Genomic DNA, 17,491 nt, shown 5'->3' with positions numbered 1-17,491 from the left:
TTGTGAAAGCTAAATTGACAAAACACTTTTTAAATCCACGTCAACAATAATGATCGGGGGTATCTCATTAAACTCGACGGGAGATATTGAGTGAATTGAATGTGTGTTTATGTGTGTGTGTGTGTGTGTGTGTGCGTACCTAAAAATGTGTGGAGTTTTGATCGTCTGTGATGGACACACGAGACAGTGAAGTAGAGGATTTAAGTGAAATAAAACTTGTCAAAATATGCTGACACTAATGTAGGACATAATCAACAATAATACAGCTCAAATTACCTCACAGAGCTAAGGTAAATAAAAGGTGACATCAAAAATGCGTAACAATAACATGCTCAAAAGTGCGCAACCGAAAAATGCGCACATGCTAAATTTCATTAAAGTAACAGTAAATGCAATTTTGTGCGCATTGTTTTTGATGCGCATTTCCCATTGCTCATTTATCTGAAAGCCGTGAAAAACAACGATTGGTTTTACTGGACATGTGGTGACCAAAACTGTAGGTCATCTAGCATAGACCAGTCAAAGGTCCAGACATTTTTGGTCAAAGGTCCAGAAATTTTTGGTCAAAGGTCTAAATATTTCTGTTCAGTCAAAGGTCCAGATATTTTCAACACTAAACGACACTAAAATACAACACCTTGATCACATTCAATATTTATCGGATATCAAAAAATGAGATTATTGATAATATTACATTTCTAGTTCTTTAGCTAAACAGATGGGATATCAAGACGTTTGAACTGGTGATAGCAAGTAGTTTAACTATGCCGTTCTTAAAGACATTGCTTCAAAGCAAATATAACATTTCTTTCACTTTCTTCATTAGCAGGAGGTTTTTGATACGTTATGAAAAGAGCCGCATTTATTCATCCGGTGAATGCGGCACCGGACTGGTAGTTTGCCCGTGAGAGTTTCAGTGCTAGTTAGCGACCATTCAACCCAAACACTAGTCCACTTCACGTCGCACTTAGCTCCCTTACTTGAAGGTCTAGCAGACCCTGGTACCCCAACACACGCGGGGTGTGGGGGGGGGGGGGGGGTCCCGCTCAGCCTCAAGAAAATATCAGGATCGAATAATCAAATTAATGGTAATCTTTCACTGTCCAATCAGGTCATTTTAAAAGTTAAACACAATGATAACCAACAACCACACTCAATTAATGGGAAGACAAAAGTCATACAAGTAAAGTCAAACAGCAATGCAAGAAAACTAAAAGAAACCCTAAAAGTAAAGTATAAAAGTCCTAAAAGTAGAGTAAAATAAACAGGGAGTGATCTCTCCTAAACATTCTCGAATATTCTTATATAACACTACGAGGGATGGAAACCCGGGATATAGACATGATTTTTAATCAATTTTTAATTACTTAAACTATTAAAAATAGAACAGAATCTCGTAGAAAAAAAGAATTGCACACCAAGTGAACGCCAAACAATTTGTGTATAATAGTGCGGAATATTAATAGTACTTTATAAATTCACATGCGTTTTTTGAGAAATCGGAACTAGCGTAAATTACTACTTCCGGTCAACGGAAATTACTCAAAATTCAAAATTCAACAGAAGGCAGATCATATCTTATACTTACGTTTGAAATTTCATTTATCTATCTGAAAAAGTACTCAAGTTATAGGCTTTTGAAAAATTGAAAGTATAAAAAGTTCCACTTCCGGTTATCGGGAATCGCTGAAAAGCTGATAGATTTCTAGAAATTCGATATAATACATATATATGAAATTTCATTGACCTAGCTTTAACGGTACTCAAGTTATTGTATTTACAGACACACACACAGACATACGGAAAAGATTTCAAAATTATGTTTTTCCGACTCAGGGTGGTGTAAAACGTCGAGATTTGCAAAAATCTCAATTTGTTTTTGCACTATTGCAATACTTATTCTATACTTCGTATTCGAGAAAGTAAAAACATAATACAACTGAAAGTAAGGTCAAAAAGTACCAACAGAAACTTTTACTAATCGGCAGCTTTTTATTTCATCAGTGCCTTAGAACTTAGTTAATTAGAGAATATTCATGATTATTATAACACTTCTGGTTTGATCACCTGATGTCCAGTGGTCAAATAATCGACCAGGGAGGTGGGGGGGGGGTGGGGGAGGGGTCAACATTTCTCTAGCTCTAGCTTTGTGCACGTCTGCTAGACGTCTGCTCAGCGGCTAAAACAAACGGTCAACTTACCTGTCCGCTTGCTGGAGTTGTTAGGGTTAATCCAGATCACGTGACACACAGTTAATCCACGGTTAGCCTGATTTAACCAAACGTGTTTGGGTTAGCTGAGTCCAGTTACACCTGCAATAGGTAAGGTAGAAAGGATTAGTTATGTTAAACTAAAGGCAGACGCAGGATTAACACCAAAGTGATTTAAGTAACCTGGGTTAGCGTTAACCTGGCGTGTACTAGCGGGATTAACGCCAACCTGAGTTAACAGGACCAGGACTGGGGATTAACGCCAACCCGACTGTAGGTACCCAGACTAAAGTTAACAGTTAACTGCGGTAACTGTGAAATGTTTCCCATGAGAGCGGAGAAATAAATTGCCTCCTATGTCAATACGAGTTGCGTTTTATCGTGGCCTGATTAAACCCTGGCCCACGGAGAGCAGCGACATCTTGTTTAAAAGTTTATCAACGCCGATCAAATACGCACTTGGTTATACAAGGCCAGCGTCAAGGGACGCAACTTGTGCTGGGGACACGAGTTGCCGCCCGTTGTAGAAGGTGCCGGCATGATCAAAGGACGAGCTGTTCAACCGATGATCGCGGCTGATCTCACGTGACAGGCTAGGCCAATCAAATACTGGACAAATTAATAAGGTTTTTTTTTATGAGAGCGATTGTCCAGTTTCTTAAAGCTTGCATGTTGATGAAAAACGACGATATTGGTCAGTGGGAAAAACAAAGCACAGTCTAGGTCACGAGAACAATCTTCTTTCATCAACAACGGTTAAGCCAGGTGATGGGGGGGGGGGGGGGGCTGTATGCAGATGGTGGGGAGTAGATGTCAGAATGACGAGAGGAGGTAAGTATACAGGTAGGATGACAGGTATGGTAGGGGACAGTTCAGTGGGGGGGGGGGGGGGTGTAGGGGGCAAAGGTCAGATGTGTAGGGGCAGATGGTGCCCGTCAGCTGGGGTGTAGGGACAGACTTCAGATAGTGACAGGGAGAGAATTCCACTCGTCTCGTAAGTGACCTACAAGACGAGACATATAACACGAGACATACAACACGAGACATATAACACGAGACATATAACACCAGACATATAACACGAGACATACAATACGAGACATACAACACGAGACATATAACACGAGACATACAACACAAGACATATAACACGAGACATACAACACAAGACATATAACATGAGACATATAACACGAGACATATAACACGAGACATATAACACGAGATATACAACATAAGACATATAACACGAGACATACAACATAAGACATATAACACGAGACATATAACACAAGACCTACAAGACGAGACATATATAACACGAGACATATAACACAAGACCTACAAGACGAGACATATATAACACGAGACATATAACACGAGACCTACAAGACGAGACCTACACGAAACATATAACACGAGACATATAACACGGAGACATATAACGTGAGACATATAACACAAGACCTACAAGACGAGACATATATAACACGAGACATATAACACAAGACCTACAAGACGAGACATATATAACACGAGACATATAACACGAGACCTACAAGACGAGACCTACACGAAACATATAACACGAGACATATAACACGGAGACATATATAACACGAGACATATAACTCGAGACATATAACACGAGACATATAACACAAGACCTACAAGACGAGACATATATAACACGAGACATATAACACAAGACCTACAAGACGAGACATATATAACACGAGACATATAACACGAGACCTACAAGACGAGACCTACACGAAACATATAACACGAGACATATAACACGGAGACATATAACGTGAGACATATAACACCAGACCTCCAACCGTTACACGGCCGTCTTGGGTTAGGCTAGCGATAATTTCATATGTTAGCAGAACATTTGGTCAGGTCAGTGTCAGTATCTACAATAGACAGTGTGGTCAGTATCTACAATAGACAGTGTGGTCAGTGTCTACAATAGGCAGTGTGGTCAGTATCTACAATAGGCAGTGTGGTCAGTATCTACAATAGGCAGTGTGGTCACTGTCTACAATAGGCAGTGTGGTCAGTATCTACAATAGGCAGTGTGGTCAGTGTCTACAATAGGTAGTGTGGTCAGTATCTACAATAGGCAGTGTGGTCAGTATCTACAATAGACAGTGTGGTCAGTATCTACAATAGACAGTGTGGTCAGTGTCTACAATAGGCAGTGTGGTCACTGTCTACAATAGGCAGTGTGGTCAGTATCTACAATAGGCAGTGTGGTCAGTGTCTACAATAGGTAGTGTGGTCAGTATCTACAATAGGCAGTGTGGTCAGTATCTACAATAGACAGTGTGGTCAGTATCTACAATAGGCAGTGTGGTCAGTATCTACAATAGGCAGTGTGGTCAGTATCTACAATAGGCAGTGTGGTCAGTGTCTACAATAGGCAGTGTGGTCAGTATCTACAATAGGCAGTGGTCAGCATCACCAGTTTGGTCACCTAAAACATGGTGTTACACAAAATTTGTTTGACCCTAATTGCATGGTGACACAAAAAAATGGTGACACACAAAAAGGTGACACTCGCAACATCATGACAGTCACAGTATGGTGACATAACGTGGTGACACATACAACATGGTATTGTTTACATATCAACAAGATTTCATACTTACTTCACGAAATATTAGCTCCTGCTTCTACTTGATTATAAATACCAAATTAGCCAGCAGAGAGATATGGAATAGTGTAGTCCGGCACAAGCTTGATTGTCCGTATAACGGTCCTACACGCAGCAGAATGTCCGTATGACGGTCCAACATGCACCAGAATGTCCGTATGACGGTCCAACACGCAGCAGAATGTCCGTATGACGGTCCAACACGCAGTAGAATGTCCGTATGACAGTCCAACACGCAGTAGAATGTCCGTATGACAGTCCAACACGCAGTAGAATGTCCGTATGACAGTCCAACACGCAGTAGAATGTCCGTATGACGGTCCAGAATGTCCGTATGACAGTCCAACACACAGCAGAATGTCCGTACGACGGTCGGCGGCACCAACTGAAGATGTCATTAAACCATGAATGAACCGTCCAACCAGACACGTCACTCAACACCGCTAGCCCCGCCCCCTCGCCTGTGTCACTCTACCTGTTGCGCAACTTAGCGCCCGACAGAGAGGTGCACTGAGAAGGGGATGCACCGCGTCGTGTAGCCAGCAGGGGAGAGAACCCGCCGGTAACTTCAGGGTGATCGATCTTGATAGAAGGGCCGTGCATTGACAGACCAGAGCCCACTTAAGGTGGATAGTTTCCACAAGTACACATTCTGTTAAGGGACGCCATTAAGGTGGATAGTTTCCACAAGTACACATTTTGTTAACAGAGGCTATTAAAAGGTGGATAGTTTCCACAATTACGCATTATGTCAAAGGACGAAAACTAGAAAACCTGACACTTCTAAATGCCATGCGATCTAACACTTTTACCTAAGTCTATTTTCTGGTCCAAGCAGATCTATTTATGTAGCTACAGGCATTTTTATATACAGTAATTTCGTATTTACAATCATATTAATTTTAGCATGACAGTTATGACAGTTTCTGACATTTTCTGACAGTTTGCTGGTTGTTATTCTGTGATCACTGTGGTTGAAATGACCTCTCGGCTAACATAGACCACTCAAGTGACCACTTTTTGACCACTGTCTGAAACATGACCAACTATCAAATGTGTGGCCGTCGCACAGTTAACTGCTCTAATTTTATTTTAAAAATCTAGCAACGGTCAAATTTGACATGGGAGAATATCCAGTTAATTTAAAAACATTAGTTCTCGTCTCCCCTGAACATTTTTTAAAAAACGTACGTTACCTTCCAACCAGATCGTCTATGAATCTGACAACTACACTTTACTCCATCTAGATCTTTTATTTGATCTTTTGTTTTCACATCTACCATTTGATTTACTATTGAAACGTTCTGATTCATAAAGCCGCACGTACGAACGGAGGCAGTGGTTTAGAACAATTGAAATTATTAAAAAAGAATTTTTTTTAAAAACAATCCGGAATGGTCATTTAAAAAAAATGTTGCAAATTAATTATATCAAGACCTGTATATTTTGCTAGTTACCTGAATGCCCAGATTTCTTTTTAATTGTTTTTAAAAATCATCATATTAATCATATCCATCGACACGTGACAATTTATGGTCCTCCATAATTTCACACTAGATGTAGTGTTTTCTTCTAAAAAGAGTCTATACGAGTTAGATCTAGATCTAATATTTTCTTCTAGTAGCGTCTGTTGGCCAGTACACAATGAAATGTGCATCAGAGGACATGTTCCCAGCTAGAAATCAATGACCAAAATAACCGTTAAGCCTTAAGGCGATGTCGTGAAAAATTCAGCGTGGTCATTTGGTGTCAAACCTGTCTAGACGCACCAGATGACCAATACCGGAAGTCTGGCGGCTACCAGGTGCATGTTTGACACGATGAAAGTTGGCGCCCATTGGTCGGTTCAGTAGGTCAGCCCAAGGTCAATATACTTGAATTAATTTATGCCACAGCCTTAAGTTTAATTGGTTGCTTCTGTCCAAGAAAAAAAATAACAGACATTTACGGAGTTGAGAAAAAAACAATTTAAAAATCTTTATTCAAACAGTAACATTTTACAATATGGGAAATATTTGCGTTCATGTTAATTAACATTGTACAATAGGTAAAATAATGAGCATGCAACATTGTACAATAAACATAATACAATTTTCACTGGACCTATTTCATGTCGGGCTTTTATATGCTACAATTTTGTAGGGTATGGTACAATATTTTGGGTATGCTACAATAGTTCGCTAATGCTACAATAGTTTGTGAATGCTACAATAGTTAGCGAATGCTACAATAGTTAGCTAATGCTACAATGAATGACCTGAGGCTTGTACTTTTGATGCGAACGACCAACTGCATCAAGGTAGACCAGGTGTTGGCTAGCTAGTGGCTGACTACGTCAATCTGTAAAGGTGGATTGTGGTGCGTGTTTGTGTCATTTAGATGTGGTCATGATGTAACTGAAATGTGGTCTTGATGTGACTGAAATGTGGCCATGATGTGCTATTGATGTGGCCATGATGTGCTATTGATGTGGCCATGATGTGCTATTGATGTGGCCATGATGTGCTATTGATGTGGCCATGATGTGCTATTGATGTGGCCATGATGTGCTATTGATGTGGCCATGATGTGCTATTGATGTGGCCATCTACTATATGTTGTCATGATGTGCTAGAAAACTGGGCATGATGTGAAGATGTGACCATGATACTCTAGAAATGTGGTCATGATTGGCTAAAAATTGTAGCCATGTTCTATAATGTGGCCATAATGTGTTAAAGATGTGGCCATAATGTGCTAAAGGTGTGGCCATAATGTGCCAAAAGTGTGGCCATAATGTGCTAAAGGTGTGGCCATAATTACTGAAATGTACCTGATATTGCTATGTATTTAGTAGTGGCGCTAATGTGTCTGAGATGTGACATTGACGTGACTGAACTGTGGCCATGTGACTGAAATGTGGCCATGTGTCTGAACTGTGGCCATGGTATGCTGGAATTGTGGCCACGATGTACTAGTGAAGATGGCCACGTGTTCAGGCTCTAATGTGACAGGGATGCAAACACGTGCAATATGTAGACACAGCAAGGAGCGCTAGAGAGAGACCACGTGACACTTTTCTAAAACTAGCAAACAACTGATTACAATAAAATGGGATGGATGGGAAAAAGCGTTTGTGGGTGTTGCGTTAAGTTGAGAGAATGGGTATTTTGATGGGGTAGGTATAGTTCAAACGTTTACAATTTCTTATCTATATTTATGGTTTATTGTAGACTCGTATTTGATTTACTTGCTAACCTACATAGTTTTCTACGGTGACTGTCATATTTGGAGCAGTGTATAAACAGCTTTTAACTAGAGTGATGCAATTTGTAAAAAAAAAAATAATTCAAATGTGACTAAGTTAAGCAAAATAAAGAAAACTAAAACAAAACTACAAGTAGCACATTACTTTGGAAGTTCTTGGAGTAGAAAAAAAATTGCAGTTAAATAAATCGGAAAGCCCAGCTGACCTGAATATCACTCTAACAGTTTGTCTTAAAAGCCAGAACACAAGGCTAAAATCTGAGTTTAGTTAAAAATCAGGGTAGACAATAGGATCTCCCTGACTAACATCTGCGGCTTACAAAGCCTGAATTGTCTAGGATGGGTAACTCGTGCAAGATTGGGGAATTAAATTAATTTCACGGTTACCTGCCCTTGCTTTAAGCACTAGAAAGTTTAAACACGAGAAGAGCAAGTAACCAGTGAATCCAATCAAACGTGGCGAGTACCACATGAAGTAACAAAGTAGCAAAATACCTCCAGGTAAGATGCTGTCATCGATGTCGTGGTGATCGATCTGTCATGTCATTTAAGTCCAGACTCCTCCCCTTATGTCCTAACGTGTGTGGGGTACTGGGCACAGGAGTAGGACTGCTGGAGTGGCATGTACATATTGGAAGCTCCACTTCCGGTAGTGGAGGACAAATTGTATGCGTTGGTAATCTGCGAACCTGAGTAATGGCCGCCTCCAACATAGGAGGGGTGGAAGCTTGCCATGCTGTAAGCTTCGTGGTGTGATGACGTCAAACTCGAGGGTGACGTCAGGCTTGATGACGTCAGGCTGGATGGTGACGTGGAACCGCTTAAGTGGGACAGGCCTAGTGGACTACTTAAATGTGAAAGCCCTAACGATGAGCCACTGGTATGTGAAAGCCCTAATGAGCCACTCGTATGTGATTGTCCTAATGATGAGCCACTTGTATGTGATTGTCCAAGCAATGATCCACTGATGTGTGAATTAGCTAATGATGAGCCACTCATTTGAGATTCACCGAACGAAGAGCTATTTAAATAAGAATAGCCCAATGTAGCGCCACTCACATGAGAATGTCCTAAAGAAGCTCCACTCAACTGCGAATGTCCTAAAGAGCCTCCACTCAACTGCGAATGTCCTAAAGAGCCTCCACTCAACTGCGAATGTCCTAAAGAGCCTCCACTCAACTGCGAATGTCCTAAAGAGCCTCCACTCAACTGCGAATGCCCTAAAGAGGCACTGCCTGCACTAGTACCAGATGAGCTGCTGCCTACAGGGCTGGGGGCGGGGGAGGCGAACCCTTGTGAGTTGCCCATGCAGCTGTTGTAGTAGGCGCCGTAGACCGAAGCCCAGTCCGTGTCTTTGGGTGAGTACGTGTAGGACTGGCCAGGTGCCAGCGGCCACGCCCCGTATGCCATTGAGTTGATGGCGGGGTAAGATTTGTAGCCGGCACTGTGGTGTCCATACAAGTTGTAAGGGGCGTAACTGTGTAGCGCCGAATAATTATCGAGGCTACTTCCCTTGGCTTTGGAAAGTTTAAATCTTTTCGCCCTTCTCAGAAAGCTGCCGTTGCCAAACATGTCGCCACAGCTGGGGTGCAAGGCCCAGTAGTTGCCCTTGCCTGGGCGCCCCGGGGCGCGGGAGATCTTGATGAAGCAGTCGTTGAGCGAGAGGTTGTGTCGGATAGAGTTCTGCCAACGCTGCTGGTTCTCCTTGAAGTACGGGAACTTCTCCATGATGTAGTTGTAGATCTGGTTCAAGGTCATCATACCGGAGGGCGAGCTCTCGATGGCCATGGTGATGAGGGCGATGTACGAGTAGGGCGGCTTGACGTCACCGAACGTTCGGCCCTCGCTCGCCAGCTTGCACTCGTCGCCCGTCTCGTCTGCTGATGTGTCGTCCTCGTGACTCGACTGCCCGACCGGCTGCTTGACGTCAGCCAGCTCGTGACTCGGGTTCGAATCATCGGAGCGTGGAGAGACGCTGCCCAGAGTTCCGGCGGAGTCGTTGACCTTCTTTGGTGTGCTGGGAAAGGTCAAGGTTGGCAGCTCAAATCCTGTCAAACATTTTGATAGGACAGGATTAAAACATTTTGATTGGTCAGGATTAAAACATTTTGATTGGTCAGGATTAAAACATTTTGATTGGACAGGATTAAAACATTTTGATTGGTCAGGATTAAAACATTTTGATTGGTCAGGATTAAAACATTTTGATTGGTCGGGATTAAAACATTTTGATTGGTTAGGATTAAATAATTTTAGATTGGTCAGGATTAAACATTTTAGATTGGTCAGGATTAAATCATTTTCGATTGGTCAAGATTAAAACATTTTAGATTAGTTGCGACTAAAAATAAAAGAGAATAAACTAACATCACAACGAATTATTAGTTTAAAGATAGCTGCACAGAAACCTCGAAACATGAAATTACCACCCCACCCCCGCCCTCGTGCAACACGACAGACCATTACCTCGCCCCCTCCCCTGTCCCCCACCATACAACATGACAATCTTACCTTGTAGCGCCGAGCTGGGAAAGTTGTAGAGGTGGCTGAACAAATTTCTGCTCAAACCTGTCAGAAAACAATGGCGGCCATTTGTTAGACTACCCCAACATTCGGTCAATAACCAGATTGTTGCAAACTTAAAGCTCGTAAGTCAATAATTAGGTTGCTTCAAACTTAAAGCTCGTAAGTCAATAGATTGTTGCAAACTTAAAGATCGTAAGTTAATAATTAGATTGTTTCAAACTTAAAGCTAGTAAGTTTTGGAAGTGTTGAACTTTGACCCCGTCAGAAACTAGTGGAGTGAAATTGTCTACTGATGGTGTAAATTTAAACCCGGTCATTCCCTGTTTGGGGGAGTGGCGGGTGCGGGAGGGTTGTTGGTTCTGGGGATGGGTCGGGGGTGGGGGTGGGGTAGGGGGGTCCGGGGTGCGGAGGGTAAAATCAGGGGTGCAGGGGTAGACGGGTGACGGGTTGTGGCGGGAGGGGGAGGTGTATCAGAGAGAGGGTGACTAAAGTATAAACTGACCTGACTGTGATGACGTGTCTTGTAGAGCGGGTGACGTGTGGTACGTGTTGGATGACGTGATGGGCGTGCTGGTCATCATGCATGACGGGTGTTGACCTTTGACCTGAGGTGACGAGTACTGTCCAGTTACAGAGAGAAAGTTCTCCAGCTTCTCCATGTTCACCATCTTCTCTAGATGTGTCGGGTCTTCAAATCTTGTGCCAAGTTACAGCAACAGTTACAGCATACTTTATGTTACAATTGGTTTCTGTAGGGTGAAAACAAGTTACATAACACGCTAGCATCACGCTAACAACGCTAGCATCACGCTAACAACGCTTACATCACGCTAACAACGGACGGTATGAGCACATTGACAGCTTAACGAACTGGACTTAACTGACCGCATGTTAGACACACACGATCTGGTCAGTTGTCAGACGTCACAGTACTACCGACACAGAAAGACACGTCTTGTGATCTCAAGTTGTTTGGGTTATAACCAAACTACATGACAACGTCATAAACATCTCGTGTTAAATTTGTCAGTTTACCAATTGGTTTAACTTTCAAAATTATAATTATAACCCTAAACCAGATCCTTAACTTCTTCAGAACTTACGTGAAACAGTGGCAGTAAAATGAATATGTTACAATATAAAAGTCCAGTGAACTAACTATACAATTTGACGTCTGCCTAACGTCTGCTGGTCCAAGAGTAACTGAGCTACACACCGACACAGACACACGTCTAAACTCACTGAGCTTTGCTCATCCAGCTCCCCAGTTTCCCGCCCCACCCCATCGGTGTGGCCGTCAACAGCAGCATTATAACACACGTTCTAACTGTCACGTGTTTGTCTGTCGTGTTGGTGTGTGATGTCGTGTGTGTGATGTCATGTGTAGCTGAGACTCGAAGTCGACAGATTGAAAAAAAAGCTAAAAACCAAAATTAAATAGTTACATTACATTATGTGCAAGTTTGATAAAAATTTACTTCTTACAATTTACACGATTGTAACAAATTATCTCAAAGAATGGCCAAGTGAAAAATGACACTTGTGCATCGAGTTTTGGTTGCTATGCGAATGCTGCATTTGGTCAATTCTAACCTACAAACATGTTTAAAGTTTAAACAATGGAAGCGAGCGAGTTGACGAAAATCCTTCCATCATGTTATTGACGGAATAAAAACATGCTTTTTTTTTACTTTCTCGTATATACAAAGTATAGAGAAAGTCTTGTAGTCGTGCAAAAAAAAATCGAGATTTTTTTGTAAATCTCGACGTTTAACAACTCGGGAAAACATAGTTTTGCAATCTTGTCCCTATGTCTCTGTGTGTGTATGTGTGTGTGTGTGTGTGTGTGTAAACACGATAACTTGAGTACCGTTACAGCTAGGTTGATGAAATTTCATATATATGTATTATATCAAAATCGTAGATTCGCATAAGCTTTTGAGTGATTTCCGATAAACGAAAGTGGGACTTTTTCTACTTTGAATTTTTCAAAAGCCTATAACTTGAGTACTATTTCAGATAGATAAATGAAATTTCACATGTAAGTAAAAGATCTAATTCTCTGCCTTCTATCAAATTTTAAGTAATTTCTGTTAAACGGAAGAAGTAATTTTTGCGATTTCCGATTTCTCAAAAAAAACGCATGTGAATTTATAAAGTACTAATAATATTCCGCACTATTATGCACATTTTATTTGGCGTTTACTTGGTGTGCAATTCTTTTTTCTACGGGATTTTATTCTATTTTAAAAAGCTTACGTATTTAAAATGGATTAAGTTATGTCTATATCCCGAGTTGCCATTCCCTGTTGTTTCATATAAGAATATTCGAGAAAGTTTAGGGGAGATCACTCCCGGTTTATTATTTATTATTTTTATTTATTTACCGAAAATATTAAAAACACCAAATACATCCAATCTTTAGTAAAGTCCGAAAAAACCCAGACAAACAGGATTTTATAAGCAAATTAATTTTAACTACGTCGTGCATGATTTTAAAATTATTTAATGGGTCTCTCGAATACTTTCTCGCTCGCGTCCATTATAGTACACCAATACAATGAGTCAAACAGACATGACAGAGTTGATGAGAATCGTATCATATTGTTGACATGGATTAAAAAAAAAAACGTGGGTCAAGACAAGAAAATTCGTTCTGATATTAAATTTGACTCAATTGGATGCCTTATATAGATCTATTTATTATGAATGAAACAAAATTTTATGCAAATTAGTAAGCAGTCTTGTCCAACTATTCCACACTATTATATGCGCATTATCACGTTCATTAGGTGCACAATGGTTTTTAGTCATGCAACGGGGTCGGTGTGGTCGAGTCGGTAAAGCTCAAGGTTGCTAAACCGAAAAGTCTCGAGTTCGAACCCTCGGGCAGATGAGGCTCGTTAGCTGGGGACAGCCACTCTTCTAGGAGAGACAACTCCAAAATTAAACAACTGCTGCCTTGTAGTTTGTTCTTGGTTGGACAAAGGCTATGGAAGCAAATCCAAAAAGAAAAGCAGGCTGAAATCGGAGTCAATGGCCTCAATGGCGCATAACCAGTTGACACGTAACGCTTAATTGTGTTGGAGGCGTGGTCGAGTCGGCAAAAAAAAGCTCATGGTTGATAAATTCTAACAAAAGTCTCGAATTCAAACCCACTGGCAGATAAATCTCGATCCCCTTCAACACTAATAATTAAGAACGAAGAAGAAGAAGAAGTCATGCAACTATATTTAAGTTAATTGTTTTTTAAAATTGTAAAGTACTGAAAAAAAAATCATTAAAAAAAACGTTTTAATAACAAGCTTTTATGTAATAGTACTCTCAAAACTTTGTTTAAATATTTAATAATACACTACCATTTAAATAACTATAAAGAAAAGCGTGGGTCTCTTCCTAAATATTAGTAAAGGTATCAAATAGATACTAAAGTGACCCGCGCTTTTGTTTTATATTTCTTTAAATGGTAGTGTATTATTAAATCGAGCCGACCCGCGGCGTATCATACGCCGCTATTTAGTTGTTTTATTTTCTACTTTTCAGTGATTCATAATTTGTGAATTCGACAGTACCAATGCTGCCACTGAAAATATTTGCTTTAAAACACTACTCCCCCCTACCCTAAACTCCCCCCCCCCCCCGTGAAAGCAGCCTCTTCTTAGTTACCTCCTGTAAGTTTAAAATCGTTTCAAACTAAATTATCTGCCCCTAATAGCCGTCACTAAACCCGGCTCTACGATTTGTAAACATTTAGAGTGAACCACCGCTCACCAGACCATGTGGAGGTGGGGTGGGGGTGGTAGTAATAGAGAGGAAGAGAGGGGACTGTAGGGCGCGCTTGCAGCTTGTTTTCTAACGGCTCCCAGTAGAGAATTATATATATAGATTTAAACAAAGTTATTTATTTTCTACTTCTGAGTGCATTATTACATAAAAGCTTATTGATTAAAACGTTTTTTATGAATTTTAATTTTTTTTACTGGGTGGCCACAAGAAAAATAAATTGTCTTGTCTTTTTACTTGTCGTCTGTGTCTGTCTGTCGGTCTATATCAAATTTGTATTTCTGTACCAACTCTTGAACGATTTCCGGTACCAGAAGTGGTACTTTGCTCTATTTCCGCGTGAACACTATAACTTGAGTACTGTTTTATAAATAAAAATTACATATAGGATCTTTTACTTAAATAATTACTTTCAATTGTTGAGTGACCTTTGATAAACGAAAGTGATACTTTACCTATACCTTAAGCACCGTTTCAGTTAGGTAAACGAAAGTTTATACTTTTATTCTTAAAAATAAGATCCTATTCTCTTGATTCTTAAAAAAAATTGAGTTATATCCGATGAACGAAAGTATTTTTAAAGCTATTTCCGATTTCTGAAAACTGATCTCTTCTATCGGACCGATTTCTTCAAAACTTTTAACGTAGGTCAAGACTGAAGTGAAGTCAAAGTGTGTCAAGGTCTAGACTCGATGACAAATACATTGCGAAATAGAACTTGTCTGAATTAAACGTTTAATTATTTAAAAAAAAAAGTTTCCTTTATAAGGCAATAATTTTTTGCACTATCATACATACATTGTTAACGTTTATTTGGTGCACAATTCTTTTTTTTACGCTATGGTATTCTATTTAAAACAATATACGAGAAAGTTTAAGGGAGATCATTCCCACTTTACTTTTCTGACATTTATGAGTTAGAAAAAAATACATATTTAAAAAACAACAAATATGCCTCCAAATCTGTACACACAAAACAATACAATCAATATTCAATCACAATTTTTTAAAAATATACATAGTCTCCCCTCGAAAGTCCAACCTGGATGCCATTAAATGGAATTAAAATAATAAACATCGTACTCATCGCTTTTTTAAAATATCGTCTCGCTCTTCTATCTCTACATTACAATAATGCTAAAAGTTGGAGAAAAAACATCTTTTTACAAGCTTTTTTACAAGCTTTTATTTAACTCACTTCCTCTGTCGTAAGTCGTCAGTCGACAGTCTGTCGTCAGTCTAGACGGAAACGCAGGAGTGAAAATTCGGACAGTTCTACTTGACCGACACGATTCACAGTTGGCACGTGGGTCAAGACATGAAGACAATGCAATCTGAAACTAAATTTGACTTAATTGGATGCCTAATTGATTTTTTATGAATTAATTAAAATTTGGACCGAATTAGTAGGCATGTCTAGCCGACCACACCACACGCGTCATCAATAGCTGCGCCATCACGACCACGTAATGGCTGCGTTCAAAAACCATTGCGCGCCTACTGAACGTGATATTCAGTAGGCGCGCAATGGTTTTTAGTCATGTAACTCTATTGTAGATAAAACATGTAAAGTACTGAAAAAAAAATTCATAAAAAACGTTTTAATAACAAGCTTTTATGTAATGATGCACTAAAAAGTAGAAAATAAATTATAGACTACTATTTAAATAACTATAAAGAAAAGCGTGGGTGTCTTCCTTAACATTAGTAAAGGTATCCAATAGATACTAAAGTGACCCACGCTTTTCTTTATAGTTATTTAAATAGTAGTCTATAATTTATTTTCTACTTTTTAGTGCATCATTACATAAAAGCTTGTTATTAAAACGTTTTTTATGAATTTTTTATTTAACTCACTTCCTCTGTCTGTCGACAGTCTGTCGTCAGTCTAGATAGAAACGTAGGAGTGAAAATTCGGAAACTTCTACTTGACCGATACGATTCACAGTTGGCACGTGGGTCAAGACATGAAGACAATGCAATATGAAACTAAATTTGACTTAATTGGATGCCTAATTAATTTTTTATGAATTAATTAAAATTTGGACCGAATTAGTAGGCATGTCTAGCCAACCACACCACACGCGTCATCACCTTCAATAGCTGCGCCATCACGTAATGGCTGCGTTCAAAAACCATTGCGCGCCTACTGAACGTGATGTTCAGTAGGCGCGCAATGGTTTTTAGTCATGTAACTCTATTGTAAATAAAACATGTAAAGTACTGAAAACAAAATTCATAAAAAACGTTTTAATAACAAGCTTTTATGTAATGATGCACTAAAAAGTAGAAAATAAATTATAGACTACTATTTAAATAACTATAAAGAAAAGCGTGGGTGTCTTCCTTAACATTAGTAAAGGTATCCAATAGATACTAAAGTGACCCACGCTTTTCTTTATAGTTATTTAAATAGTAGTCTATAATTTATTTTCTACTTTTTAGTGCATCATTACATAAAAGCTTGTTATTAAAACGTTTTTTATGAATTTTTTTTTGTTAGCTTAAATTGAATAGAAACAAAAAATGGGTTGGTGGCGAGGCCTTTCCAAAACATGTGAGGAGAGACAAGCAATTTTATTTTTCCAATGAAAGCTAAAGACAATTTCTTTTTTTTTCATTTTTCATTTATTTAAATTCTTATCACTAAAGCAGCTTTTTTAACAACTTTCATTACTTAAGTTTTGTCAACAAATATTCATTACAGTTTTGACCAATCACTGTGTGGCTTTCAATATACCGCCTGTTTGTCTAATACACGAATCGGAATTGACAATTTTTTTTTAATCACATATTTTTCATAATCTATTTTAATGGTACTTTTCTATAACCGTATCTATCCACAAAACGAGGAGAGAAAAGGATTTTAATGACTTGAACCCTCTACTATGTTTTACTCAGCTTGGAACATTTTTAAAATAATGAGCACTTAATTACATCTTTGAAGATTTAATTTCTTATAATTAATTAAATAATTAGACCTTTAAAAGCATAAAATACTTATTTTAAAAAATCACTCATGTAAGTACTGATGTTTTAAGTGATGAGAGAAACACATCCC

The 17,491-nt window shown here is 39.3% G+C and overlaps 2 protein-coding genes across 3 annotated transcripts in view; both read right to left on the bottom strand.

The window, feature by feature from the left end:
• The window catches only part of LOC131938768 (thrombospondin type-1 domain-containing protein 4), a 57,958-nt gene extending 52,721 nt beyond the window's left edge, over positions 1-5,237 (bottom strand). For both annotated transcript variants that reach the window (XM_059296927.1, XM_059296928.1), the window contains exons 1-2: positions 4,871-5,237; positions 2,202-2,312 (exon numbers count right to left, since the gene is read on the bottom strand). The gene's annotated coding sequence lies outside the window, so the exon portion shown is untranslated. The remainder of the gene's footprint in view (positions 1-2,201; positions 2,313-4,870) is intronic.
• A 1,602-nt stretch (positions 5,238-6,839) lies between these two features.
• Positions 6,840-11,860, bottom strand: LOC131938774 (forkhead box protein E4-like). The gene is made up of 4 exons (XM_059296939.1): positions 11,751-11,860; positions 11,150-11,396; positions 10,633-10,689; positions 6,840-10,169 (listed from the first exon to the last, which is right to left on the bottom strand). Exons 2-4 carry the CDS (start codon positions 11,313-11,315, stop codon positions 8,689-8,691), a joined length of 1,704 nt encoding a protein of 567 aa, XP_059152922.1. The 5' UTR covers positions 11,316-11,396; positions 11,751-11,860; the 3' UTR covers positions 6,840-8,688.
• Between the last annotated feature and the right edge of the window lie 5,631 nt (positions 11,861-17,491).

Source organism: Physella acuta, unplaced genomic scaffold (assembly GCF_028476545.2).
Source record: "Physella acuta isolate Inbredline_101_S28 unplaced genomic scaffold, ASM2847654v3 ptg000257l, whole genome shotgun sequence".
NCBI lineage: Eukaryota > Metazoa > Mollusca > Gastropoda > Physidae > Physella > Physella acuta.
Note: the sequence above shows the minus strand (reverse complement) of the source record. Positions and strands in the feature narration are given on the sequence as shown.

What these genes read in the sequence shown, in the direction of transcription:
- LOC131938774 (XM_059296939.1), bottom strand. Translation starts at nt 11,315, where the DNA reads ATGGTGAACATGGAGAAGCTGGAGAACTTTCTCTCTGTAACTGGACAG. An exon ending in AGACACGTCATCACAGTCAG is followed by an intron (nt 10,690 to 11,149) that starts GTCAGTTTATAC and finishes GTTTTCTGACAG; the next exon opens with GTTTGAGCAGAAATTTGTTC. An exon ending in TCCCAGCTCGGCGCTACAAG is followed by an intron (nt 10,170 to 10,632) that starts GTAAGATTGTCA and finishes AATGTTTGACAG; the next exon opens with GATTTGAGCTGCCAACCTTG.